At 50.9% G+C, this 27,939-nt stretch overlaps 9 protein-coding genes across 9 annotated transcripts; 6 read left to right on the forward strand and 3 right to left on the reverse strand.

Moving 5' to 3' along the window:
* Positions 1–823: 823 nt before the first annotated feature.
* V8C40DRAFT_233554 (ubiquitin-conjugating enzyme/RWD-like protein) lies at positions 824–2,466 on the forward strand. Its single transcript, XM_083213398.1, has 3 exons — positions 824–1,267; positions 1,325–1,408; positions 1,493–2,466. Exons 1-3 carry the CDS (start codon positions 1,202–1,204, stop codon positions 2,009–2,011), a joined length of 669 nt encoding a protein of 222 aa, XP_083078122.1. The 5' UTR covers positions 824–1,201; the 3' UTR covers positions 2,012–2,466.
* A 397-nt stretch (positions 2,467–2,863) lies between these two features.
* Positions 2,864–6,830, forward strand: V8C40DRAFT_233556 (uncharacterized protein). The gene is made up of 7 exons (XM_083213399.1): positions 2,864–3,450; positions 3,506–3,562; positions 3,640–3,724; positions 3,790–3,906; positions 4,000–5,325; positions 5,394–5,656; positions 5,730–6,830. The coding sequence occupies exons 1-7, from the start codon at positions 3,349–3,351 to the stop codon at positions 6,435–6,437; spliced, it is 2,658 nt and encodes an 885-aa protein (XP_083078123.1). The 5' UTR covers positions 2,864–3,348; the 3' UTR covers positions 6,438–6,830.
* A 187-nt stretch (positions 6,831–7,017) lies between these two features.
* V8C40DRAFT_233559 (uncharacterized protein) lies at positions 7,018–7,387 on the forward strand. The gene has a single exon (XM_083213400.1). It carries the CDS (start codon positions 7,082–7,084, stop codon positions 7,304–7,306), a length of 225 nt encoding a protein of 74 aa, XP_083078124.1. The 5' UTR covers positions 7,018–7,081; the 3' UTR covers positions 7,307–7,387.
* Positions 7,388–8,207: 820 nt separating this feature from the next.
* Positions 8,208–10,901, forward strand: V8C40DRAFT_233561 (uncharacterized protein). Its single transcript, XM_083213401.1, has 3 exons — positions 8,208–8,917; positions 9,149–9,890; positions 9,967–10,901. Exons 1-3 carry the CDS (start codon positions 8,838–8,840, stop codon positions 10,258–10,260), a joined length of 1,116 nt encoding a protein of 371 aa, XP_083078125.1. The 5' UTR covers positions 8,208–8,837; the 3' UTR covers positions 10,261–10,901.
* Positions 10,902–11,626: 725 nt separating this feature from the next.
* Positions 11,627–13,062, forward strand: V8C40DRAFT_233565 (HAD-like domain-containing protein). The gene is made up of 2 exons (XM_083213402.1): positions 11,627–12,023; positions 12,092–13,062. Exons 1-2 carry the CDS (start codon positions 12,015–12,017, stop codon positions 12,818–12,820), a joined length of 738 nt encoding a protein of 245 aa, XP_083078126.1. The 5' UTR covers positions 11,627–12,014; the 3' UTR covers positions 12,821–13,062.
* On the reverse strand, positions 12,737–14,895 carry V8C40DRAFT_100736 (tRNA A64-2'-O-ribosylphosphate transferase). Its single transcript, XM_083210661.1, has 3 exons — positions 14,411–14,895; positions 14,302–14,336; positions 12,737–14,218 (listed from the first exon to the last, which is right to left on the reverse strand). The coding sequence occupies exons 1-3, from the start codon at positions 14,770–14,772 to the stop codon at positions 13,098–13,100; spliced, it is 1,518 nt and encodes a 505-aa protein (XP_083078127.1). The 5' UTR covers positions 14,773–14,895; the 3' UTR covers positions 12,737–13,097.
* A 124-nt stretch (positions 14,896–15,019) lies between these two features.
* V8C40DRAFT_100764 (Gfo/Idh/MocA family protein) lies at positions 15,020–16,713 on the reverse strand. Its single transcript, XM_083210662.1, has 3 exons — positions 16,475–16,713; positions 16,245–16,407; positions 15,020–16,174 (listed from the first exon to the last, which is right to left on the reverse strand). Exons 1-3 carry the CDS (start codon positions 16,499–16,501, stop codon positions 15,111–15,113), a joined length of 1,254 nt encoding a protein of 417 aa, XP_083078128.1. The 5' UTR covers positions 16,502–16,713; the 3' UTR covers positions 15,020–15,110.
* Positions 16,714–17,431: 718 nt separating this feature from the next.
* Positions 17,432–18,900, forward strand: V8C40DRAFT_233569 (dihydrodipicolinate synthase family protein). Its single transcript, XM_083213403.1, has one exon. The coding sequence runs from the start codon at positions 17,908–17,910 to the stop codon at positions 18,859–18,861; it is 954 nt and encodes a 317-aa protein (XP_083078129.1). The 5' UTR covers positions 17,432–17,907; the 3' UTR covers positions 18,862–18,900.
* A 74-nt stretch (positions 18,901–18,974) lies between these two features.
* On the reverse strand, positions 18,975–27,601 carry V8C40DRAFT_282622 (polyketide synthase; the record flags this gene model as incomplete). The annotated part of the gene is made up of 10 exons (XM_083221821.1): positions 18,975–20,182; positions 20,244–24,976; positions 25,049–25,739; positions 25,803–25,888; positions 25,953–26,023; positions 26,117–26,207; positions 26,269–26,611; positions 26,751–27,022; positions 27,179–27,323; positions 27,404–27,601. 10 exons carry the CDS (start codon positions 27,599–27,601, stop codon positions 19,004–19,006), a joined length of 7,809 nt encoding a protein of 2,602 aa, XP_083078130.1. The 3' UTR covers positions 18,975–19,003.
* Between the last annotated feature and the right edge of the window lie 338 nt (positions 27,602–27,939).

Consider the following 27,939-nt stretch of genomic DNA (forward strand, 5'->3'; position numbering starts at 1 on the left):
ACTGGACGCCATTGGCCACTGGTGAAACGAGAATAAGCAATGATAAGGTGCGCTCAAACGAGCTGAATGGAATCTTATGGAAGCCGCTAATTTAATTTCTTACCCCTACATTACAATAGAAAGTTCAGCTTCATGCTACCAAAATGAATTTTTTTCTTCCGGTGGCGGCTTGAGGATGACGGCGCAGATCTTGGTATTAGATCGATGGCTTGATAATTGCAGTTAGAGCACGCCTGTTAGGACTCGGGTTACTCCGTAGTGGGTGGCCATAGTCTTGCCTTGTACCGAATCTTAGTGAGCACGTACATTAGAGTGGTTCTCTAATTGAGACCTGCAGCAGGGCTCTAATATGGAATGACTTGGTCTTGAAACAATGCATGAATTGGGTTCCATCGTATGTTATCGTACCGTGCAGCTGGATTCCCATCCATTATTGGCAGCTGGCTTCTTGTCTCTTCTGAGGGAATTCAATTCAATATTCAGCTCTCATGACAGAAGTCAAACTCCTTTCCCCCCTCGTCTCAGCCGATTCACGTGGCGGCTAATACGAGTACCGGCCTATTGCCCAGCTCGTACCGCCCAAGTAGCGCCGATTACCAGCGCCACGGGAGCAATACTTGGCAGTACCTGCCGATGATAGCAGCCCTCGGACTCGGAATGCACCCCTAAAGCCCAAGCGAGGACCCCTGCAGGCGGGGGCGCCTGGGGGAGGGGCAGCAGCGCTTTTTGGCACTCTAGCTGGGACTAACAGGCGCCCTTAGAGGCCCTTGGAGGCTTCACCGCCCGGGACTTGCGGCAGTCACCTGTCGCAGCCACCTGATGCCGTCACATCTGTGGTGCCGTAGCCGGCCCGGCTGAGTTTCGGAAATTCCTCGACGAGCGCTTCTGCTTCGCCAACCCTTTGCGGCCGGGAGTCTTTTCTCTTACTTGCATCTTCCCTCTTTTTTGGTCTTGTGTTCTCATACGCGCCTCTTTTCACGCCCCAGCGACTATCCTTGGACGATAGCATCGAGCCATCAGTGGTGCCCATCCGCCTTACCCGTCCATCCGCCCCCTAGACTCTCCCGATTGCTGCCGACACTCGGCCAGAAGCCACTGCTCTGTGACTCGAGTTTGCAGAGCAAAGAGGACAACGACGACTCGGGGACTCCTCTTCTCATTCATTTTCCCCTATAACAGTTCTACTCCTCCTACTAGCGTCATGGCTCAGAAGCGCCTTATGCAGGAGCTGCGGTCTCTCCAGAAGGAGAAGTGGGTAGAGATTACAGTAAGTTCACCCGGATCGACTAGACTCGGCAACGACTCTCTTGCTCACCATGTTTAGACGGACGAGACCAATCTTCTCAAGTGGAGGATTGGCCTCTGGGTTGTCAATCCTGATAGCGTTTGGCATGGAGCGTTCCTCAAGGTAAGCCAAGCCCGCCTGCTATGCTCTCTCTCACAGTTACTTTGACTTGGCTAGAATCGATGAGAAACTGACAAGGTGCTTTAGGCCGAGATGAGATTTCCATCCGACTATCCCTATCAGCCACCGGCCTTCAAGTTCCTCACCCCCAACATCATCCACCCCAACGTGTATTCCGACGGAAACCTCTGCATTTCCATTCTCCACAAGCCTGGCGAGGACGAGCAGTCCGGCGAACTGGCGAGCGAGCGATGGAATGTTCTACACGGAGTCGAATCTGTTCTCAGATCCGTTCTTCTTCTCATGGACGACCCCGAGATTAATTCAGCAGCCAACGTCGATGCCAGCGTCCTCTATCGAGATAACCGTGCCGAGTATAATACTTTGGCCAAGGCTACAGTAGCCGCCACCAAGAAAAACATTCCGGAGGGTATGAAGATGCCCAGCATGGAGGAATTGACTCCAGTGCCGGTCAAGCCGGTCGATGACGACGCAGACTTCTGGAATATGTCAGATGAGGAAGAAGACTTTGGCGGAAGCGATAGCGAAGAAGATATGGACGACTTCGATGACGAAGAGGAGGAAGAGGATGAGGATGACAAATGAGCATCCTCACCTGAACGCAACATGACCTTTGGAAAATGCTCTGTTTCCCCCGCGAAAGAGCAAATGGCCGGTTGGCTGGCGTGTCCCGGCACGCCAAAATCGACGGCTCACTTCACCTACTCAACTAGCGGATCCGTTTTGATGGCGTTTGGCGGCTTCTTACCTACGTTTGCATGGAACGGACTCGGAGAGGGTCCGGTGTCATGGCGTGGCATCTCTACTCTTGGACCACGGAAGGATTACATTTGATTTTTTGCGGTTTTCTTGTTTTACACTACTGCTTTTGCTTTGCGTTTGCCGGTTTGGGTCATTACATGCATTTCTCATATTAGCGGGTTTTTATCGTTTTTGTAGCTCGAGTCTCAGGGCAGCCAAGTTACATAGAAGGCAGAAGCGCATAGACGCGTTGATACACCAAGCACATATACATACACTTTTATTTAAGGAGATGAAAAGACTATGCTGTGTTCTTTTGGCCTGAATAAACTGCTCAGGTTACGAAGGGCCTAGAAAACAAATCTCATCCGCTGAAGCCGATGACATCCAACCCTGGAGACGAAATGGAATGGCTAAGATCCGAGGACCTTAATAAACTGAATACGCAGAAATTAGTATCAAGTGGCAATTAATAGGCCTAGCTACTAAGGCAGCTAGGAAATGTATTTGGGCTGCCATATTGCATACGCACGTATCTAGTATATGATCCATCATTTGACCAAGAGCTGCGTAATTCGTACGTGGCCCTGCTGCGGTTATGCTTTGCAGCGGTTCCAGGTATTGCCAGGTTACTTCCAGCAGCCCCTCCCTCAGCGCTCTGTCCAGGTACCTAACTCAGCTAACTCAGACTAACATGCTGGCCGCATAGCCGCACCTCAGCTTATCTTATCGGCAATGAACTCAGGTCCCTCCTTCACTGACGTTTTGCCCGCAACCGCCTTTCACCTCCCAAGGTGCTCATCCCATCAAACGGCCAGGGCTCGCACCAACAACGAACAGCTTGCGTTGCTTGCTGGCGACGCTCTCCCGCCTCTTTCATTGCTTAAATTGGCCCCTCGCTCATTTTTGCTTCTTTATGCCCGCAGACGCCACGCCCTGGTTTGCATCTTCGATAGCTCTGTTCCGTTTCTGGAGCTAGGGTCACCTGTCCTGTCCTGTCCTGTCCTGTCCTTCCTGTGCCTGTCAAACGAGGCGAGAGAGAGGGAGAGACAGGGCGTGAACCAGGCTCTGGCTGGTGTCCCGGAAACGCAAACTGCATTTTAATCTCGGTATTCTTACTGTTACAGCTACAGCAATCTTGCCATTGTTCCGAATAGAGCTACCAGTGGCCGCCATTCGCCATGGCCTCGATGGAGCCGTCCGAAGATGACATCTCGCAGGTCATTGACTTTGCGGGTCTCAACCCAGTCGATGACCGTAACTTGGTCATAAACGCCCTCAGAGTTCGTTTGCAATACACTTGAGCGCCAGGTTACTGTGGCAGCTAATACGACACAGAACAATAATCGAAATGTCGAAACGGTCGTTATGCAATACTTTGACAACTCTGAGAGTGTATGCACGACTCCTATACCCCAAGTCGCCTAGGATTCTATGACCGAGTAACAATATACTGATCTGGATTGCTGTAGTTCCGACAAAAATATACTTCGCTATGGAACGAGTCCATGTTTTCAGCCGATAGAGACGGTGCAGCCGGTACCGATGGTGTCAGATGTATGAATGGGGAGCTATCCACGCCAATAGGGAGAGTACCATCTGGTAGCTGACATTCTGAGCAGCATTTCACATCGAATCATTAAACGGCAACGATATCATACAAGGGGTGACGCCTCCTCCGCCTGGCTACGGAGCTCCATCAAGGCCTCCTTCGCGGTCCAACGTCAGGTCCCCACTAGGTAGGATGGTCGACTGGGCCTCGGGGGACACAGCTGGTAGTGCTCTGCACTCCCCCATACCTATGGAATAAACTATTCTGACATGGTTGACAGGAGGAAATAACATGCAATCCCAAGAAGACGAGGATATGCAAAGGGCGCTGCGCGAATCAGCACAAGAAGCGGGGCTATCGATCCCTCCACAAGAGTCCGGAGTCATAAGCCAGTCGACTTCAACGCCTCACTTTGGCCCGGCGAATCGTTCCGAATACGATCAGGACAACTGGGCCATGGTTCCTGTTGGGCCGCTCAAGACAAGGCTGGATAACGCCCCATCCCCAGCTCAGAGAAAGCGATCTCCCGAAACTCCAGCATTCTTGATCCAAGGATCCGGCTCAGCAAGGCACCACACCTTAGGTGGCTTGCTCACGATTTTTAGCCAAATCCCCCTAGCGAGGAATGTTCTCCTACAGTGCGGCTCTCCTGCGGCATCCTACGGTTTTAATAGCGAATGGTGGAATGGTCAGGAAATCCTACCTCCAGAGGCTTTACGCCAAATGCAGTCAGAAGAAGCGGGATGGGGCTACGACAATGCTGCGAGGCCAAACTTTGAAGAGGAAATCCATCGGCTCATGGCGTTTCTCGATGGGACAGAGAGGAGTTACGGAACAGTGAATACGCTTACGAATTTGATGCAAGATACAACAAGTGATATAGAGAAGCAGTTTTATGCCCAACTCGGCGACACCAATGATGGGGAGTTGCTGGAGCCCTTGCATCAAGAAGCGATACTGGCAAGCGTTGGCACTGGCGAGGACAGCGAGATCCAACATGCGAGATTTGGATTGCTTGAGTTCGACCACTCAGGGCTTGAGTATGCACACATAAAGACTCTCTACGAAGCCCTCGATTATTTGATGTGGGGAGACCTATTATCGTGGCATGATGCCGACGACAGGTCTAAAATCGCCATGTTTAAGAAGATGGGCGAAGTTCTAACCATCAAAGTCGGAAACGATGGGCCACTTGACTCTTTTGAAATTCCGGAAGTGCTATATCCTGAACGATATCTGGAAAGCCGTAAGATGGAGGCCAGACGAATAGCATCTGCTTTGCTGGAAACCAAGAATGCACTCGATAGCGTAACAACTGAAGAGCGGCGTCTGCAAGAATGGCAAGATGACTGGAACCAGCTGACGTTTAACAAGACGGACATGATCCGCAATGCTACAGAGCAGTGGAAGGCGTTTTCAGATTATCTTGAGAGCGCTGGTCGGTTTCAGGCGATGGAGGCTTCGGGGTTCGACACGAACAAGTATCCCAACTACCGGGACGCCCCATGTCAAATGACCGAAGTGCAGGCCAAACACTCTGAACAGGTGGACGAAGTACTTCTTTTGACCGAACGGATACTGAGTGATATGGAAGCAAAGACCGAAGGTGAGAAGATTTGTCAAATCACAACCAAGGATATGGAATGAACAAACCGTGCTAATGAACCATCTTAGATCTGCGCGTCCAGCTAGAACAGATTCAAGCCAAACAACGCTTCCTCGGCAAACTCTTGACTGTCCCAGACAAGCCAGGCCGGCCAAAGCCAATGACGTGCAAGAAGTATCTTCTCCGGGGCGTGGCTACTGATAGAGACATTGTTTACGTCTGCCAGCGCCTGTATCCAGAATCTGTGGAGTCAGAAGACCCGAAATCACCGGTCGATCAGTGGTGGCGGCTAGAGTACTCTCCCAACGAAGACCAACTGGTTAGATCCGAGGTACAGTAACCTGTTACACTTTCTTTTTGTGCTTTAACCAAAAGCAACACTAACGCCTGCTCCCTTTTGATAGAAAGTAGAAGTTGAGCGAATTTTTAGAGACGTATGGCTCGAGACAAAGACGCCACTGCTCGTATATGCGACTGAAGAAGCAATCTCCACGCCTAGGGCCCCGCTGTCAGATGCCCTGAATATGTTTGTTAGATCGGATAATAAGGCGTTCCGGCAAGAGCTTAAGCGACCTGTGGCTGACAGCGTTGAGGAAAGGAGGCATACTTCTGTCGACCCAATCTCACCTTCCAAGCGAAAGCATCGAGATAGTATGGACTCTATGGACACCAACCGAGCGTCTATCGGCAGCGAAGATAGAAGTCCATTTGAAAATGCATTTGACGAGCAGGTGGAACAGGCAGAAATGGAGATGGCGGACATGTCGGGGGGCAAGTCGGAGTATGTCAGGGGCTCTGACGCTGAGGACAAATTCGGGCCTCTCGAAATCCCACCGACCACACTTGGCCGTGATGCAGCTCAGATGACGATTGAATCTGCAACTCTTACGCCAGACACGCTAGCGGCAGACGAGGGCGAAGCACAGAAGCCAACTCCTTCTGAAGACAGCCAGACAGACGACGTAGTGAACAAGATGGCTGAGGCCCAGGTAGCTAAGAGCCCGGAAATGCAAGAGCGAGTTCGGCCACCGTCACTCATACGACCACCGTTAGGGGACGACACTGGGAGAAAGCTAAGCATGGACATGGACATATCTGATATCCAGGAATAGATGTCTAGAAAAGGGGTTTTAGAAGGCATAATTACATGGGCACGTCATGAGTTGCCCGCCAAATGAAGAAGAAGAAGAAGACGGAAGAGGGGCAAGGAGGACAAGTTTGTCTTGAGGGTTTCAGGAAAGAATCGACGATGGGAGGAGGTTACGGACTGGTGGCGAGGTCGTTTGTATAGGGAGTTAATCGCGGACTGCCAATGTACCACTTTCAGTGGGCACAATAGCGCAAGATTTTTGAATGGCACTGTTGGACTTTTGGCGCTGAGATTCTCACTTTCAAGTGAGACTGGACTCAGAACTCGGTTACAGCGGCGAAGCGAAGGATTACTATTAGTAGCCAGTCTTGTTATTTTACCATTAACCTCTATCTTAATTTTCATTCTGATACTATCTCCGAGAATATTAATCATGGGGTTGTTCAATTCAAAGAGCTTGGTGTTGCAGTGCTTGATCTCGTGAGCACTCGCAAGTTGGGCATAGGCCGGTTTAGACATGGAAGCTTCTAGAAGCTTCCACGAGACGGACAATTTTGGCCGGCCACAAGCTTGCACACGCAATGATTCAAGCTGTACTTGTAGGTTGAACGCTGTAGCTCTACGGATATTGCTTGCCTTGGTGCTTCGGTTAGCTGCTTTAGTGCAATGTTTGTTGTTTCTCTTTTTGTTGTTTCGAGTTACATCAAGGCGTTACCGAGTACATGTACAGTAGGGCATCAAGTGCTGCAACATGCGTACATATTTGGGCCTGACGTAACGTACAGGGATCGTGAAAGGCCCATGCACCCAGGGATTTCATGTACTGTAGCAGACGAATGGAAGATGCAGGGGCAGAAAGAGAATGATATCCATACAATTCATTCCCTTTGACGGGTGGCTGGGATTGAGGCCTCATTGGATTTGATAGACCAGCGCTTCAGGGAGTTGGGTTTGATGGAGGTTTGACGGGTCATTGCCAACTGGAGCTTAGTGCTGCCAGCGAGCTGTTTAGGGCCCATGTTTAGTGGGCATGATTGATCCCTGCAGCGTGGGGCGAAGCGGGAGGGTGGTGATTTAGGTTCCAGGTTGACGTTTTTTGGCGGAGAGTGAGGATGAAGGTGTTGATGTGGATGAATGGATGGATGAATGGATGCAATGTGTACCTGGTGTGAGAGAAGAGGATACATGAGAGGATGAAGCAAAGGAATGGTATCTGAGGCGAAAAGACCAAAAATAAAGATAAAATAAAAAGAAACCCGGGAGCTTGTAAAGCGTATCATCTCATGGCATGACACAAAAAGAGAGCATCACCTGCCCAACCCCGGACCGCTTGCAAGAGGCGACCTGAGCAAGTCACCTGCTGTCAATAGATTCTACTGTGCTTCGTAAGTATGTACCAGGCCAGAGACAAAAAGGGGATCACTATATGCCATCTCTATCTCTCTATCACTCTCTCTTCTTCTCTCTTGGACCCTTTTTCTTCTTCCTCCCGCAACTCGCTGTTTGGCTCCAGTATCTGGCATTAGCACCTGTCGTGTGCGTTGGCCTGCCGTAGGTTGATGCATCTGCAGCTGCAGCGTTTCCGCATCACATCACATTCATCTTACATGACAAACCCCCCTCTTTTTACTCCTTTGATACGGTTATTGGTTCGACGGCTTTACAATTCAGACGTGTGCAGGCACTAAGACATACCGAATACTAGAGGTTGTCTTGCTGCAGACGTTATCGTACCAGCGCGGCTTATATAGCACCAGACAGACCCCTCCGCTGCAGCTGGTTTACTTGCACCTATTCATCTCAACTATCACCACGGCTACCTATTCTTCACTTCTCCGACCGTTGTCCATTGGCAGCCTAGCATCAACTCAAACCAGCATTCAGGCCTTTGTCCGCCCTGGCTGTGCCGATCAAATCAACCGTTGCCGTCTGATACATGTTATGTACTTGATCTCCCCCCAGCTCTCGTGCGTCATAGCCGGTAGCGGGAAGGGAAGCTTCTACAAGGTCCCAGCAAAAAAGGCCAGCCCCACAACCGGCTCACCTTTGTGCTGTGGTAACCTGACCAGGCCTGAATATTAGTAGCAGCGAGGCTTGCTCTCACGCTCACGCTCACTTCTCTCCCAGTTTCCCCTCCATACCAGAATCTCTTGACCGATCTTTCTTTTTCTTCTTTTCATCTTCCATACCTTAACCATTTCACTCCCTCTCTACAATTCGACCCCCCCATTGCGATAGCATCATTTGTTGCCTGCTTCGCCTCTTTATCCAATTTACGGTTCTCAGCACCAGCGTTACGTCTCGTGAGGCTCTCGTCTTACAGTCGATTCGTCGCATCAAATACTGTGAATCTGCCGTGGCAGCAGCTGCCGCTGGCCCCCACCATTGCTAGAGAGCACGCACGCCCGACCAGTTCGTCATCATGGTCAAAGAGACCAAGCTTTACGATACCTTGGGTATCAAGCCCGAGGCATCGCAAGATGAGATTAAAAAAGGATATAGGTATGTAACTATCTATTTCGCTCATTGATTTCCTTTCTCTCGCGCCCGAGTTTTTACTCCCATCCTTTGTCGTCATACTTGGGTAAAGCTAGGCTGGCGGGTGGCAATTGGCCGACGACGACCATTTGCATGCTATTCCCCCACACAGCTTTGCCGCCCAACCAGCCAATTCGAAAACCATGCAAAAAAGTGAATTGGAAATGGAGAGGCTAACCACAATGCGTGCAACAGAAAAGCTGCTTTGAAGTGGCACCCTGACAAGAACAAGGACAACCCCAACGCCTCAGAAAAGTTCAAAGAGTGTTCGCAAGCCTACGAAATCCTATCCGACCCGGAGAAGCGCAAGATCTACGACCAGTATGGCCTCGAGTTCCTGCTGCGGGGTGGTGCCCCTCCACCCGAAGGCGGTCCAGGGGCCAATCCATACGCGGGAGCAGGCGGCATGCCTGGAGGCTTCAGCGGCTTCGATTTCGGAGGCATGCCGGGAGGAGGCGGTGCTAGAACTTTCCATTTCAGCACAGGCGGCACCAAGGGGTATAACTTCATGAACCCTGAGGATCTGTTTGCAGAGTTTCAGCGCAGCGGAGGAATGCACGGCGGTGGCGGCGGCCACGACGATGATGACTTTAACTTCTTTTCTTCTTTTGGCGGTGCGGGCGGTCCGCGATCAGGTCGGACAAGGACAAGATCCGGCTTCGCTGAGCCACCGCAGAGGAATCGCGAGCCGACGCCCGAGATTACCACCGTTGAGCGGCCGTTAGCTCTCACTCTCGAGGAGCTGTACAATGGTACGACGAAGAAGATGAAGATTAAGCGCAAGACATTTGATGAATCAGGCAAGCGCGTGCAAACAGATCAGATCTTGGAGGTGCCCATCAAGCCAGGTCTCAAAAAGGGTTCCAAAATCAAGTTTAATGGAGTTGGCGACCAGGTGGAGGGCGGTAGACAAGATTTGCACTTTATTGTCGAAGAGGTAAGTTAAGCGATTCCCTTACACAACCCCCCTCACTATTATTTGACCGTACTCTGAATGCTAACCAATTATGCAGAAAGAGCATCCCTTGTTCAAGCGAGAGGATAACGACATTGTGCACACCGTCACCTTGGACCTCAAGGAGGCTTTGACTGGATGGAAGCGGGTAGTCGCTACAATCGACGGCAAGCAGATCAGCATAGACAAGGGCGGCCCAACGCAACCCGGAAGCGAAGATCGGTACCCTGGATTGGGCATGCCCATGACAAAGAAGCCCGGGCAACGAGGCGATTTCATTGTCCGCTACAGGGTCAACTTTCCGTCAACCTTGACGCCCGAGCAAAAGACGCAGCTAAAGGAAATTTTGTAAGATTGGAATTAGACAATCTACAGGCGCTTCCTTCCAGCAAGGCTTGAAACAATCAAAAAAAGAAAAAAGGGAAAAAGAAATTACCACACATAACGACAGAGGGCTTGGTATGCGGGACATGAACAGGACCTCAGAGAAACCAAGTCGCATGATCCTTTTGAGAAGGCTGGGAATGAATGTCCGCGCAGTCAGGCACAGTCCCGAGTGTCAAGCATACATGCCGCGGACGACGACAATAAGGAGCTGGCGTGTTTTCTTCTTCTTCTTCTCTTTATGTTTTTTCTTTGGCCACCTTTGTAATGTCAAGAGGAATTGACAAGGAGTAGAGGCGTTTTAGGGATGAATTTCTGGCAGAGTTTAAGCACGCGGAGGATTTTTTTGTTGGCACGAGTAAGACGATAGCATCCAGGCCTTTGTGTGTTTGAGGAATTGCGGGAGATTTATACATTATGTTTAAGTTGGTCGATGTAGCGACACAACTATTGATTGATAGCGGTTGAAAAGAATTGCATTGCTTTTGGCACCAATAATTGCGTCTTACTTACCTATCTACGGTACTAGTTGTTATACTCTGTAAGATACTTTGAGGTAGTTACAAGTTGTTGAAAATTCAGCGGCTCTTTAGTGATGAAGCTCTTGTAGATTAATTCATACTTCTGAGTGCATAATCCCGTGTTCATAACTGTCTATAATTTTGGCATTGAGCTGTTCAAAAGTCCTTAACATGCTGGGTCTCAGTCTCAGCCACGCGAGGCGTAGGTCGCGTTCCAAGACGTGGTCACGAGCAGCCAAAACGCATGACGAGAATTCCAGCGAATTGGAATTGACTAGATAATTTAATTCATTTATTCATTGGCTCGACCGGGCCGTTGCTGACATTGATACGAGTATTAACGTGATGCGCGTTTAATATAGGGAACAAAGTGACAACGTGAGCCTAGGTGGTTTTATCCGTACTCCGTACGGAGCGACGAATCATTTTAGCATGGGGGGATTGGGGGGCTGCTAACATGGTTCAAGGAGGGGCTATGACGACACTGATGACCCGCGCGGAGGGGGAGGGGTAAAAACGAGACGAAACGAAGCAAGGCTGGGATTTGATGGGAATAATTGGGGAGTGGTGATTGAGGAGAGGAGAGGACTAGGAGTCTAGTAGGCAAGGGGGGATTTTGATTGTTTTGGATCAATGTTGGAATGGGGGAGGAAAGAGAGTTATTAGGAGGAATATTGACAGTAGGGGAGAAATACTAACGACGTGTTACTGTAAATGGGCTGAGTTACTCGTTTTGGCATGTGAAGGAAACCAAGTAATGATGATTCAATTGTGCGTCTGGCACTTTCTGGTGAGACGGGGCTGACTGCTGAAATCCATATCGGCATCGCGCCAAGAAACAAGATTTCCATGCGATATCCACTTGCTGCAATGTGTTTTGACACGTCTGGATGCCCTTTTTGACTCGGGGTTTCACATGAGGTAATTGTAACGGCCTTTCATGCGTACCTGTGCCTGTTTTTTAAGCGGCCTGCCATGTGGAGAGCTTAATTGGCCTGGCTTACTCTGACTTGGGTTGATCTTTCGTGCCTTATATACTTGAAGCCGTCTCCCGACTTCTCTCGTTATTTCTTTCCCTCTCTTTCTTCTTCATTATACATTTGACTAGTAAACGCTTCGCTGTATTCTATTTCTCTTCTTCCCTTTTCTTCTGCTTCTCTCTTCTCCTCTCTTGGATATAATACCCAACCGTTTGATCAAGATGCCTGAAGTAAGCCAACTCTCCTCCAGATTCTACCAATCCCTCGTTTCTGCAGCAGCTAACCTCCTCCTCTCCAGATCAAAGCCATCCTCTTCGACTGCGACAACACCCTCGTCCTCTCCGAGGAGCTCGCCTTCGAGGCCTGCGCAGACCTCATCAACCAAATCTGCGCCGAGCGCAACGTCCACGTGAAATTCACCGGCGAGACCCTCATCCAGGAGTTCGTCGGCCAAAACTTCCGCGGCATGCTCACGACGCTGCAGAAGACGCACGGCATCGACATTGCGCCCGACGACCTCGAAAAGTACGTGCTAGCCGAGGAGGACGCCGTCATCGCCAAGCTCAAGGCCGCGCTGAGGCCCTGCGTCGGCGTCGACGAGCAGCTCGAGACGCTGGAGCAGAGCGGCAAGTACCAGCTGGCCGTGGTGTCGTCGTCGGCGCTCAGGAGGGTGCGCGCGAGCATTGAAAAGGTTGGGCAGGACAAGTACTTTCCTGGGGACGTGGTGTTTTCGGCGGCGACGTCGTTGGAGAAGCCGACGAGCAAGCCTGATCCTGCTATTTACTTGCATGCGCTCAAGGTGTTGGGCAAGGCGGCTGGAGAGAGTGTTGCGGTTGAGGACAGCAAGAGTGGTACTCTGAGTGCTACGAGAGCGGGCATTAAGACTATTGGGTATGTCGGTCCGTATGCTGATGACAAGAAGGAGGAGATGGAGGGCGTGTTGCGGAACGCGGGCGCCGTGGTGATTATGCGTGATTGGAGCGAGTTCCCGGCTGCTTTGGCCAAGATTGAGAAGGGCGAGGCTTAAAACTTGGCTTTGTTCTTTTACATTGTTTGTTATTGCATTATGGGTTTGCCTCTTTTTGAGAAGGGCGTGGAATTTGGGTTCTTTTTTGCGTGTTGGCTTGGTTCATACAGGAGACTAAGACAGAGACACCAACATGGCAGGCTAGATATGATTAGATATGACGGAACGAATTGACGCTTCTTGATATATAAATTGATTCAAAAGCACACGGACATTTGTTTAGTCCATGTCATGTATTCCAATTATACGGATGTTTGCTACAAACCTACCCCCTTTGCTAATTCCTCCAATCCATGAGAAAGCTGTTCACGCTCTGGAGAGTGCTTCTGCTCGGATTCGCCTCCGGATACACCGTCATGATGGCTCCGAGCCTCATCTTGACCAAAGTCTTGGTAAACGCCACCTTGTCGTCAGGCACGCGGAAGCGGCCCTCGTCATCGAAGAGATAACATGAAAGTGCTAGGGCGACGCCTACGGAGAGGTCCCTGCCCGAGTCGCAAGCTACGATGATTTGCGGCAGCTCGGCGTTACTTGCTGCATCTGTTTCGTTGGTGTGCTGGTGGTTCTGGAGGAAGCGGGTTGCGAAGGAGCATATTTCGGTGAGGGCCAGACGGAGGTTGCGGCTGGCGGTTTTATGTTTGCCGAGACCGACGCGGAGGAGCGTTGGAGAGAGGAGCCATGTTTCTTTCGGGGTGGGTGTTTCTGTGAGGAGGATGAGGCATTCGCTTGGCTGTTGTTGCTGTGGTGCAGAGGGTGTTGGCGATGAGAGATCGAGTGGTGATATGGCGCGGACGGAGAGATGTGGCGTGAGTTGCTTTCGAGGGAGGGATGCTGGATTTGCGTCGCCGGAGGGAGCGGACTGGCGCTGTGCTTTGGCTTCTTCTACTAACTTGATGATGAGGTCGGGGACGTCGGCTTCTGCGGCCGAGAGAAAGGTTGTGGTGTTGGCCCAGAAGACGTCTGGGGTGAGGCCTAGGGCCCAGTTCTCGGTGTCGTCTCCTGCGCCTTGGATGTAGCCTCCTTCGTCGACTTCGCTACCGACGACTCGTCTACTGGCTGTACAGCAGATGACGGGTCGGTATTCCTGGAATATGATGCCTTGGTCTTGGTCTTGTTCTTCATCCTCGTCGTCATCTGAATCTGGCGGGGGAGGGAGAGAGGAGTCTTGTGTGATCCAGAGGGGACGAAGAGGTTTTGTGAGGGATTTCGGGAAGGTGAGGTTGAGTTCTTTGAGAGAAGACAGGAACGTGGGTATGAGAGCGGTGATTTGAGAGTGTGTGGATGCGGGGAGGTAAGGGGGGAGGAAGAGGTTGGAAGAAAGGGGGTTGTCTGGGAGGAGGGCCATGTTGAGAACGGTGCACCAGATGGGGATGGTGGTTGAGAGGGCGTCGGGCATGCCTGGGTTTGAAGAGTCAGTATGATGTACGACTTTGATAATGAATGTGATGAGATGTTTCTCAGGGGGTGATGGGAGGACTTGCGTTTGCCGCGGCGAGTAGAGTCTACAATGATGATTCTTTTGAGATTGATGTTAGCATGAGATGTAAACCATATAGCCACTTATGAGCCCAAAAAGAGAAAGCAACATACCCGTCATTCTCCTCAATCATGTCAATCAGATGCAAATTCAACCTCCTAGTGCTAAACTTCCAGGCCCGCTCATGTCCATCCGTGCTCTTAAAGTACGCGCTTCCATCTTTCCTGTTCGGCGGGATGTACCAGCTGCCGCATCGTTCATTCGCCACCAGCGGCCTCTTTTTTCTCTTGCGCTTCTCCGGACCTGAAGCCGAATCAGAAGAATACGTGGAGAATGAAGAGGCTACTTGGGCGACGAAGGCGGCGTCTGCGTGGATGGACTTGAGGCGGTTGTGAGGCGTGAGGGTGCTGCGGCGGAGTTGGGTGAGGAGGCTGGAGATGGAGGGCTGGTTGGAGAAGAGGTCGTCTGAAGACATTTTTTGTTTATCTATTTATTTGATATATTTGTTAAGTAGAGGATGAGATATAGACATAAAGAAGGCTGAAAGAAAAAGCGTGTTGTGAGTTTGATATTGAGTTTTTGGTATACAGTTTGCTGCTAGTGGTGGGTTCATGATTTTTTCCCTAGCATCTTCACATGTGTACCCACCCTTACGCTATGAATTGGATCATGTAATTGGCAGCGAAAAAGCACAATAGCATTCAGATACAGTGAAGAAAATTGTTTTGGTATCATTTGAAATATTTATTTTACTTTTTTTTATAACTTTCATTTCATCTAGTCATTATTTTGGTTGGCATACAACTCACAACTCTACACCAGCTTCCACTGGCCATTCTCGACCACAATCTTAATCTCACGGCCCTCGTCGATACTCCGTCGTCCAGCCTCCAGAATAGCTGTCGTCGCAATCGTGTTGTTCAGAGTAGGCAGACCCTTGGCATCCAGGTCAGCTGGTGTAGCTCTGCCCTCGTTGACCGCGCGGCAGCCATCAACAAACTTCTCAATGGAAATGTAGCCATAGCCCGTCTGGCCGTTGAAGTTGCCGTCCTCGTCAGGGGCGTAGCGCATGTAGAACGGGTTGAACCACTGCAGCTGGCCTGCGCGGTCGTCGGCGACGTCGTAGCCTCGGTGAGCCTGGTCGACGCGGATCTCGCCCTCCTTGGCCAGGTAGTGGAAGTACTGGTTGGTGTGAATGCCGGCTCGCTGGGGCGCTGTCCACGAGGAGGTGTAGACGGCAATGGCGCGCTTGTTGGGCTCATCCTTGCGCTCCCAGGTGACCAGCAGGGAGATTGTGTCCTCGGTCTCGTCGACGCAGCCCAGGCTGGTGGCGACACCCTTGGAGGAGGTGGCCGAGACCTTGGTGGGCAGGTAGCCGCGCTGCTGGACCATGGAGTCGCAGATGTCGACGTGGTGGCTGTTGAGGTAGTAGGAAATGTCGGACTCTTTGCCGGCCCAGGACTTGAACGTCTCGAGCTGCGACTTGGGCTGAGACATGTAGGAGTAAAAGTAGTTCCAGTCGCCCAGGGTCTGCGCCTTGAAGCGGGCGTCTGAGTAGGCGGGGTCGAAGCGCTTGTGGTGCTCGATGAAGACGTAGACGCCCTTTTCGGCGGCCTTTTGGGCCAGCTCCAGGTGGTGCTCCAGCAGCTTCACGGCGGGCTTGGTGATGAGGACGTGGATGCCGCGCTCGATGGCGTACAGCGCAATGGGGAAGTGGGTGGGATCGGGGGTGAAGATGGTGATGGCATCGCCGGGCTTGAGCTGGTCAATGGCAGACTTGTAGGCGTCGGCATCGACCTTGTCGTTGGCAGGGAATGAGTCGAATGAGGTGTCCAGGTTGTTGTAGACTTGGGTGATGTTCTTGTTGAGGTGCTCTCCTATAATGCGGCGGGTTCACAGTCAGTCTCAACTTTGGCCCGGGAACATCTTCAATGAGCTTGTACGTACGGATAGCGGGAAACTTGGTGCCATTGACGCCGACCATGCCCAGCTGGCCGACTTTGCCTCGTCGTCGCAGGTCGAAGAGGGTGAGGCCAACAACGCCCACCTTCTTGTCGGATCCAGAGGCGCCACCGCCAACGAAGCCGGTGGTGTACTCGCCGGTACCGATCTGGATTCAACAGTCAGTCACTCAGTACAGAGGCATGTTTTGTGACCAGTTTCCAGCTGAAACTCACCATCAACACATTGAGAGGGGTCGCCATTGTGAATCGTGAAGGGGGTGGGTATCTTTGTGAGATGGAGAAGACAGGGACACGCTGCGATGACGAGAAGGGTTATGAAGATGAAGTAAGAAGAGAGGAAGAATATTACAGCATCGAGATTTTAAAGACTCGAAAGAAAAAAGATCATCTACAGCCTTGCCGAGTCGCGTTTCTCATGCCAGCTTCCGAGTTGGTGACATGCTGACGGAGGAATTGAGGGGCATTGGCGGGGCAGCAATTGGAGGGATAAATAAAGGCCGTGGAGCAGCATTCAGTTGCTCTTTGGACCCTCATTTTCGTGGGATTTGCTTAGTTCAAAATATACGAATTAATTGACTACATTGTGTGACCTTGATGGATGCAGATACATGATGCAGAGCAAGGGAAATAGCCTTTGCTGTCAGGGGTTTGTGCTTGTTCGAAGCATGATCCATGCTTGACTTACACAATTGAAGCATCTCCATCTACTAAGTCTCGGGATTCACTACCCCGCGCTGCATTTACGACCCCGCAGTCTTGGAGAAAAAAGTCCAGGATACAGAACATTGCATTGAGTTCAAGTCAGCACCCAATGCCCAGACAAGTAGTCACGGGCATTCTTCATATGCCGCTGCCTGAACTACTTCTCCTCCTCTATCACTTTACTGTCAGCTAGCTGTCCATGCTCCTAAAATCGGCCTGAATAAACCCGACGGACATGATTCGACATCTCCAAAAACAACAAGAAATTATATAGCCGTACTACCGACGGATGGATCAAACTAACCAAGTACAGGTACGGCGGAGCGGGTTTGGCTTCTCGCATCTATTCCTGTGAATGGTGGGAAATGCCCAAGATCGAAATATCCACCAATCAGATGAAGTATTCACGCCCATGCCGCCATCTCCATTGTACATGTATCCTCTTCCCCAGCATCTCCATCGACTCGACCGGAACAAGTTGCCTTATATATCCACTACCAAGAGCCGCTGCAATAGTATCGATCCAATGCTGCCGCTCGCCACGGCTCCAGCTCACTAAATCTCACTCGTTCCATCGCCGTCTTCGGATAGCAGCTCTTGGAGTCGGGGTCAGTCGGCCGAGCTACATTATGGATATCGGAGCCCTTCGGTGGCTGCCCCTCCGAACATGTGCCCATGAGTAGGAGAGTGTCATATTTGTGGCTATAGACGGCTATAATTTGTGCCCGAACACGCAACTCGTGCTTGTATTGGTTTATAAAGATTGGATCCATCCTTTTAGGAATACAAATCCAATAATCTCCTGCTTGTCTCCTTGTCTCCTCCATAAACGTGTTTCTCCATCCTTTCCCCTCTCCGTGTTGCTCATCCTCCTCTCCATCCCGTCTGCGTTCCTCCTTTGATACCCTCACCAAAAGTCTCACTACACACATTCTAACCTCACAATGGCGGCTCCTGCTAAATCGCTGCCATGCGGCATCTACGCCCCTACCATGACCTTCTTTGACCCCGTCACCGAAGATCTCGACATCCCCACCATCAAGAAGCACGCCGAGCGACTCGCCAAGGCCGGCCTCGCTGGTCTCGTCATCATGGGCTCCAACGGTGAAGCCGTCCACTGCACAAGAGAAGAGAAGATTGCCGTCGTCAAGGCCTCAAGAGAAGCTCTCGACGCCGCCGGCTTCCAGTCTACACCCGTCCTGTTTGGAGCCACCGAGGGCAGCGTCAGAGGCACCATTGAGCTGTGCAAGCTCGCAGCCGGAGCCGGAGCCGAAGCTGCTCTGATCCTGCCTCCGTCATACTACCGCGCCCAGACCGACGAGGAGTCCATCTACAACTACTTCATTGCCGTTGCCGACGAAAGCCCCATTCCCATCATCCTGTACAACTACCCCGGTGCCGTGTCCGGAATCGACATGGACAGCGACCTGCTCATCAAGCTGGCCCAGCACAAGAACATTGTCGGCACCAAATTCACCTGTGGCAACACCGGAAAGCTCACACGTGTTGCTCTCGGCACCAACGCCAAGACTCCCTTCCAGGAGGGCTCAGGATACATGGCCTTTGGCGGCATGTGCGATTTCACTCTGCAGACGCTGGTCAGCGGCGGTAGCGGCATCATCGCCGGTGGTGCCAATGTCATGCCTAAGCTGTGTGTCAAGGTCTGGAACTCGTATGCCGAGGGAAACAAGGAGGAGGCCGAGAGGCTGCAAAAGATCCTCAGCCGTGGTGACTGGCCCTTGACAAAGGCGGCCATTGCCGGCACGAAGCAGGCGATCCAGAGCTTCTATGGATATGGAGGATACCCCCGTCGGCCGCTTAAGCGATTGGAGCAGGCTCGCGTGACGGCCATTGAGGAGGGCATCAAGGAAGCGATGGAGGTTGAGAAGTCTCTGTAGAGATTGGTATATGTATATATAGGTATGTAATAGAAGAAGAAAAAAAATAATTTTGATATAACTCGGTGTCAAGTGTATTTCGTATTCTATCAAGATCTATAAGATAAGAATTGCTGGCGTTTATACGCACGTTATCCAACTTTTATTTTTCACCAGTCACGCTTCGCTCAATCACCAAATCCACAATCTTCGCAATAGAAGAGCCGCCCATGATTTCAAAAACAGAAAGCGTAGCACCAAATTCCCGTCCAAGCCAGTTCCTCAAATCAACAGACATGAGAGAATCAACGCCATAGTGCGACAGCGTCTTGTTAGACTCGACATCATCAGACGAGATGGACATGGCACGCGCCAATCTGGCCGCCAGCGCGCGAAGCACAATATCACTGCGCTCTCCCGAGTCCAAGGTCTGTTTGAAACGAACTCCCGCTGCCGCTTCCCCGTTGCTGTTTGCGCCGTTGGCAGCTGCAGCGCCAGAGTCGGCGATGAAGGAGAAGGGGGCAAACAGCGGCCGGTCCAGGAGCTGTGGAGGGCTGCGGCCTTTCACGAGGAGATCAGCGGGAGTATTCAGTCCCAGGAGGACTTGGCCCTTGGCCTGAGCCACTGTCTGGGAGAGCGGAGAGTTTGGATCGCAGTACATGGACAAGGCGGCGAGCAGCTCAGTGTCTTCGATCTGCTTCATATCCTCGAGGGATTGACGCTGTCGTTGATACGCGCTGTTCTCAGCAACGATGCCAACATTACGCATCCAGCCGATATCAAGAGAAAGCGCAGATTGGCCGTGTGCAAGACGGTATCTTACGAGAGCATCTTGGTATGTACATCCTCCGGAATAGTTGGCACTGGCCATCTGGCCAATGACACCGGCAATGGAAGAGAGCATGATGAAGAAATCCAGATCCTTGGGCAGGAAGCGATGCAGATTCCAAGACGTTTGGGCCTTGGAGCACATGGTCAAGTTCCACTGCTCAAAAGTCATGCTGCTCTGGAAGACGGCATCTTGAAGAACCATGGCCGCGTTGATACAGCCTTTGATGGGTGGCATGGTACGGCAACACTCATCCAGCGCATCTGAAAGGTCTGTTTCTGACGCCACGTCGCATTTCGGTGTCACGATCTTGACGCCCCGAGCTGTCAGCTCTTCTACCACTTCTTGGGCAGCCTTGGATGCAGCTCCTGATCGAGATGGGATGATGAGATTCTTGGCACCATTGTCAACCATCCACTTTGCGATGGCTCGGCCGAGGCCTCCGGATCCTCCAGCAATCATGTAGGACGCGTTTGCGTCAAACTTCCATGACTGCTGCTCTTGGATGAATTTCTATTTGACCATTGTTAGTATGCTAAATGATTCATCAACTTGTAAAGGGATATCCACTTACCGGAACTACATCATCAGCTTGCGGTTTGATAACAACACGGTTAAAGATATTGCTCTTCTGAAGTTCTTGGAAAGCTCCTTCAACTTCCGATGCATTGAAACATTGATGCTGCGGTGCCTGAATGTGCCCTTGCTCCATGAGCTCTATCGATTTCTTGATGAGCGTACCAATCGCTCTGGGTTTCAGATCAAGTACATCAATGACAGAGAAGCTGGTGTTTCTGTCAAAGGTGCCAATAGAAAGAGCGCTATTGGCATCACGAGTATGGCGACTGATATCGAGGAATCGCCCACCAGCGGCCAGGCACTCGTAAGATGAACGGACTACATCCTCGCCAGCAAGCTGATTGAAAACAACATCCACACCGTACTCGCCAGTCAATTGCATCACATCTTGAGTGAAATAAATGCTGGCACTGTCCAGAATTTGATCCTTGGATAGACCTACGGTCTTAATGAGGATGTCTCGCTCCAAGGGAGTTGAGAAAGTAGCAATGATTTCGGCACCTTGCATCTGGGCAATACGCACCGCAGCCTGACCCACGGCACTGGCAGCTGTATGAATGATAACTTTTTCTTCTCTCTCTAAACGACCAACATTGATCAAGGCGTGATAAGCCGTCATGGATGGGACGAGCATGGATGTGGCTACCTCAAACGATATCGCTTCTGGAATCTTGTAGACGGCCTTTTCGTTTCCTCGGGGATACTGTCGCATGCACCCAGGCGCCACCATGCAGACACGATCGCCGATCTTGATAGAGGCATCACAGTCACGTCCAACACGAGTAACAATACCCGCACATTCGGCTCCCAGTTGAAGGCCATGGTGGAAATCCTGGCGGTCCATAACGGTTTGTAGATCCTTTTGGCTGAGGCCCCAGGCTTTGGCGTCGACTTCCACCTCATTCGGGCCCAAGTCAGCATCATGCTTTGTATCACGCACAAATCGCAGCGTGTCCAGAGCACCATGAGTTCTGATAGAGAGCTGCAGAGCAGGTCCATCGTACCACGCTTTATGTTGCAGCTGGCGAGATGACAAAGAGGCAAGTTTGTCGTTTCCGGACACATCCTCGATTGCTCTCCCGGTCATCAAAAGTCCGTCTCTCACAAGGTATTCGAGCTCCTTGGACGACGGGGATTCAAAGCTAGCACGGAATGTTTTTGCAATGAACTGTGCCGTCTTGAGAGAGTCCACCTTGCCTTCGATGGAAAGCGAAATGACATGGCTATCAGCCTGCTCGGCTCGAATAGCGCGGAAGAAACCTTGCATAACACCGTAGCTGGCGTAATCTTCGCTATCAATAGTGCTGGCGGTTGCCCAGAGAAGCTTAGTAGAGTTTCCCATGAGATACTGGAGACACTTGAAGCTTTCTTCACTGAGCTTAGATAGCAGCGGTTGGTTGTGAACCTCAGCGATACAGACAACGACGTCGTCTGGAGTTATGTCGCTAAGAGACTGGGAAAGCTCATTGAGTGAGAAAGCACAAATGCTCAAAGCCTTGGTGCCTTCGGGATCCAACTCCTTCTGCACAAGCTCAGCAAGCCGAGTTTGCCGGTAAGACTTTTGCTCATCCACAACAATGATGAGCTTTCCAGAATTGATCTCAGGGGCCAACTTGGGCTCTTCGACCGCAGTTGAGATGAGGATGCTCATAATGTGGCACGAATCGCTCTTGAAATCCCGAAGAATCACATCGTTGCCTGAAAAGCCATTATCTCGCAGGCACTTATCCCACAGATGCTCAGGGACTGCGGCAGAATGAGGTCTCCATTCCTCTCGAGCTACCCACCAGCCAGGTACTAGACCAGCCATAAAGTTTGTGGCGATGTCATCAGGGTTGATGACCTCGAGAAGGATGAGACGACCACCAGGCTTCAAAGCCCTGCGGACGTTGCGAACAGTTGCCTCCAGATAAGGGGTTGCGTGGAGCACACTGGCGGCAACGACAATATCGTAGGATCCAGTCTGGAAACCTTGGTCCTCAATAGGCTTGTCCAGGTTAAACGTCTTAAAGGTCAAACGACCCTGGGCCTTGAGATGGGGCCATCTATCGCCTGCCCTCTCGAAGAACATCGGGGATATGTCAGTGTAAGTGTATTCAGCGAAACTGGAACCACCAGTTCGCTCCTCACGCTGCTGCAGAAGAGACAGGACGTGGCCAGTCATACCACCAGTACCGGCACCCACTTCCAGAATTCGCTGTGCTGGAGTCTCGTGAGAGACTAGATCTAAGATTGTACCTAGACGGCCATCCTGGCACAGCTTCTGGAAGAGGTCAGCATAAAAGATCTCTGCTTGATCTGACTCGAAGACGACTTGAAGCGGGTCGATCTCTCCAGTAAGAATCTGGGGGAGCTTCCGCGCACAAGTTGTGTACAGCTTCCAAGCTGGTAACACCTCTTCGACCTCAATAAGCCGAGCTTCTAGGTCTTCATCGCTGATATTTTCCCCGAGAAGTCTATCCTCGGGAGTCATGTTGCTGACATGATGCTCCATCCACTCAACGTGACGAGCTAGGGCGTCGGGAACCTTGGCACGATCCAATCTCTGAAGGACGCGAACGGAGACAAGATCCAGAGCTGAGCAAATCTTGGCGTGGTTCCTCACCACGGTTGTCTCGTCTCTCTCAGATGGATCTGCTTTGCATACGAGAGAAAGCTGCTGGGGCTCAAGCAAACTAATTTGAGGCTTCCACTCAGTGCTGTACAGTAATTTTTTGTCTTTCGATGCAGTTTCATTTGAGACAGCTGCTGTGATGGCCTGCTCAATCGTGCAGAGAACCGTACCATCGTCAGCAAGAGCAGCAAGAGTTCCGCGTTCACCATGTCCCTGAGCATCTTCAAAAGCTACAGCTGAAGTAGATGTCGAGATCCATCGGATGGAACCGGTATATGGTGTCTGCCATTTTGGAGAAGACGCAAACCAGGCATCCGCCAGGCGAATTGGAACGTTGGCAGCAAACTGCTGACCAGAGCTAACACGCAATACATGGAAAGCCTGATCAAGCACAGCAGGGTGCACCAGACTATTCGTTTTGTATCTATCCTTGGATACGTCGACTGAGGCTACAGCAGTTGTCTTTGCATCCCATCGTGCATCTTGCACGAGCTGGAACCAGTCGCCGTACTGCAAACCTACATCTGCGGCATTGCGGTACAAGACGGCGGAATCAACCGGCCAGACGCATGATTCTTCAGCTTGACTGAACCGCTTTCGAATCTTGCTGTCGCTCAGCTGCCTGCGCTCAGCACTTGTTGACTCATTGTAATCAACCTGAATGCTGGCGCTGAAACATTTGACCCAGCTCTCGCGAGTATATGAAAAGATGTCAATCTCGAACCCAAGAGAGCCGTCCTTGTTCAGGTTCTTTTGCAGATCTACTGAGCGGAGGTGAACTTGGGTTTCAGTTCTATCCTCCCACGTCTCCTGCACAAGTATAGGACTAATGAAATCAGCTTGTTTGACCAGGAAGCCTGAAACTTCACGATCACTGGGGACCATCTGTTGGACAGCCTCAATGGCCATGACAAGCATACCAGCTGCGGGATAGAGCGCCGTGTCACTGATCTTGTGGTGACCAGCCCACGGAACGGTCTCGACACTAAGGAAATTCCTCCAGCGAGGAGCAAGAGGGTTCCAGTCAGATGCACGGGCTCCGAGAAAATCGCCGTTTATCTTGCCCCGAAGCCTGTAATCGCGACTGATGCGTGACTCAGCCCAGTATTTTTGGGATCTGTCGAACGGGTAGTCGGGAGTATCAACTAGGAAAGCAGGCTTCCTTGCCAGTTCCTTGGACTCGACGCCCGACTCCTGATTGACGGCAGGAATGGAAACACTATGCCCTAAGCAGAACAGCTGTCCCACCAGCTCCAGAGTTGTCTGGATGGGCGGATGTGATCGCTGTAGAGCAGCATGGTAGCGGATTGACTGCTTCTTGTTTCCAGTTTGGCGGATAGTATCTTGGGCCACACGTCGCAACGCCGGATGAGATCCAATCTCAACCAGATCAGTGATGTTGCTTAGCCCAATCTTGACCTTTGATGGCTCTTGGGTGAGTAGTTGCACGGCATCCGTGAAGCGAACTGGGGAAACCATGTTGTTGACCCAATATTGACCGGTCTTCAGAGCAGCTGGGCGCACGATTTTGCCCGAAACGGACGATACCATGGGAATAGCGCTGGCAACTTTGAGGTCCTGGCGAGAAGCACCCTCCAGTGATCCCATCCTAGTAATGTACTCTTCGGCAATGGCTTCCATTGCTGGAGAGTGGTAGGCGACTCCAGTTTTGAGCTTCTGAGCAAAGATTCCATCCTTATCAGCCTGTGCCTTAACTGCGTCAATGGCCGTTTCAGGACCTGATAATGTGCAGTTGAGAGGGCTGTTGATGCAAGCTACACAAACAGAGCTAACTTCGTCACCAATTGCAGCGAGATATCCTGGGACATTCGCCTCGGTCAAATTGATGGACATCATTGCGCCAGGGGACGAAGCATTGTTGGCCTTGAGCTTTCCTGCAAGTTGACCTCTGAAATAGGAGACCTTGCAGGCAGATTCCAACGACAACGCACCAATGGCGTACGCAGCGGCAATCTCTCCTGAAGAGTGGCCGACTACAGCCTTGGGAGCAATACCAAAACTAGCCAGCAATTCCAACAGGGCAATCTGAACTGCTGTGGACAAGGGCTGGCTGTATTGTGGCAGGTCAATATTCTTACTAGAACGCAGTTCATCTGCAGTGCGAAGAAGTTTGTTAGCCATATTCAACTGTTGGTCTCAATAAGCTGAGAAAATAGTTCTCTTACCGAAGATAGACCATGTGCATCCAAGGCTCTCGTAGATCTTATCAATCCTCTGGAGAGTATCTGCAAAAACGGGATATTTCACTAGGTCCCATCCCATGTCTGTGTATTGGGCTCCCTGTCCGGTAAATACAAACGCCAGTGTTGCATCTGCTGAGCTTCTCATTGGTTTCGCGGTATCAAGACCTGATGTGCCATCTTGGTCATTTCCAATAATGGAGAAACTTCTCCAGAGCATATGTGTCCGTCGAGCGGCCAACGTGTAAGCCAAGCGATCGAGCTGGACACGATTGCCTACGATTTGCTCATTGTAGAAGAGCTCGTAGTCATGTATAGAGCGTTTGGTTGCCTGTTCGTCTGCAGCAGACCACACAAGCAGCTTTGGAAGACGTTCTGTGGTAGAAGACCGCGAAGATGCTTTGGTATTTGCAGTCTTCTCGGAGTCAACTGAGAGCTCAGAATCGGAAAAGTCTTCCAACGGGCCATCGATAATCGGCGATTGCGGCGATACCAATTTACCAGCTACATTCTTAGGAATTGTAACTGTGCAGTGATTGCCAGTTAAATGTCTTTCGCGCAAGTAATGTAGCGCATCATCGATTACGACGTGGGTGTTGGAGCCGCCGAAGCCGAAAGAGTTGACTGAAGCTCTGCGCAGGCCTTGGCTGGGCCAGAAGACGCTTGCAGTTGGGATCTGAAATCCATGCCGAATTAGAATTTAATGCTTATGAGACTATTACTAAGAGTCAGAACATACCGAGATGTGCCAGAAGTCTGCGTCTATAGCAGGGTTGATCTTCTCAAAGAGTGCATTAGGGGGAATTACGCCCCTCTCCAAACTCACTAGAGAGCAAAAGTCAGCTATCAAGTAGACAAAATATCTTGCATGAAACAAATGACAACTCACAAACGACTTTCAGTAAACCAGCTAAGCCACTGGCACCTTCAAGATGGCCAATGTTTGATTTGACGGAGCCACTGCCGGTGAGCCGTGTTAGCAAAACAGCATCCTTGAAATCCAAGCAGCTAACAAATGTCACAAACTGAAAGGGGGAAAGATTAATGACTTACATGTACAGCGGCTCTTCCTGAGACCGGTATTTTCGGAACACTCTCCCTATAGCCCTTGCTTCAATCGGATCTCCTACCGGAGTTCCCGTTCCTGTATTAAGCGTAAGCAGCGATCTCTATTTTGTTTGTCTTTGTTTCAAGGCCCAACTTACCATGTGCCTCAACGTATCGCGTTTCGGTGAGTGGAAGATTGGCTTGCTTGTAGACATGCTCAATCAGCTGCTGCTGCGCGTTCTGACTCGGCTGCGTCAAAATCGGAGTATATCCATCCTGATTTGAGCCCGTAGCGCGGATAACGGCCCTGATCATGTCACCATTTCGTACGGCTGCAGCGATTGGCTTAAGAACGACGGCAATGATGCCTTCACCCCTGGCATATCCACTCGCGCGGTGGTCAAAGCTGTAGCAGCGACTGTCCGGCGACAGGAAATTCTGGCTCGACAGCAGATGGAAAATGGCAGGGTCCAGCAGCAGGTTGGCTCCGGTAACAAGGGCCTATCAATGCAGAAAAAATACGACTTAGCCGTTTTGCCTTTTTCAAGAAATTTCTTCGTGGAAGCTTCTTCTGAACATTCCATTGCAGGGGGGCGGGCATGAACAGGGATCGGAGGTTAGATTTGATTGATTGACTCACACATGATGCATCGCCGCTACGCAATGTCTTACACGCCATATCCACTGCTACCAAACTACTGGAACATGCCGTGTTGACGTGAACGCTCGGTCCACGCAGATCGAAATACCAACTGACACGGTTGGGGATCACGCAGGAGACTGTACCGCCGGTAATGGCTGTTCGCTCTGCATTATCAGGATCCATTGCCGTCAGTCTCGCATAGTCTTCTAACATAGAGGCGTGGAAAACAGCAGTCTGTGATCCCTTTAGGCTTTCGGTAGGGAATCCGGCTGTGAGAGTCACCGTTAGTATAACATGTAGTCACGAACATGACATGGCAAAAGGCAGTAGAATGCCTGAAATAAGGAAGTACAAAGGCAAAAGAACATCACAGCTGTCTACTACAGGATTCACTCTCAAGGATATTTGGGATTTGTGTCTCTTACCTTTCTCAAAAGCCCGATATGAAGCTTCTAGAGTCAAACGTTGCATTGGATCCATTGCCGCAGCTTCCTTCGCTGTTACCGAGAAGAAAGGTGCGTCAAAGCCAGCAATGTCCTCTGTGATGAAGTGTGCTCCCTTGGGGAAGGGCTGTACAATCGCCAAGCCAAGTCAGCGAGATACCATCATGAGGCCTTGAAGCCCGGTGAGAACATGCATCAGCTTCTTACCTTGTCTGGTTTTGTGTCCAAGAATGATTGTGCATTCATGCGAGACTCAGGCCAGCTGGTCATCAGATTTCGTCGATTCTCCAAGACGTCCCAGAAGCTCAAGTCATCATTTACATCTTGTGGGAGTCTAAAGGAGTATCCAACGACGGCGATGTCGCCGTTTCCTTGGTCAGGAACTTCAGATGTGGTTTGTGCCATTGTAGTAACGATGTTGGTGTAGGTATGTAGTAGTGATAGTGATGATAGAGAGGATTGCTTTATACCAAATGGCAGTGACAAAGAACAATATGTTGAGCAACGCTGTTTAGTCTTGTGGGAGTAAAGGAGGATAAGTGCTTGCAGCAGTATGGAATGCTTGCTTTGGAGAACTCAAGGCAGGACTGGATGCCCTATTTCTACTTTGCGAGTCCGTCTTCTTCAAGAGAGCGTCCCATTTTTGTAAAACATCCCCAGGAGGCTAAGTACACGAAACGATTCTCAGGGCCCTCCTATCCCACCGAGATATCGCAAGATTTGCTAGTATGGGATCAAGCGAT

The sequence above is a fragment of the Trichoderma camerunense genome (assembly GCF_050948025.1).
Source record: "Trichoderma camerunense strain CBS 138272 chromosome Unknown V8C40scaffold_2, whole genome shotgun sequence".
NCBI classification, from domain to species: domain Eukaryota; kingdom Fungi; phylum Ascomycota; class Sordariomycetes; order Hypocreales; family Hypocreaceae; genus Trichoderma; species Trichoderma camerunense.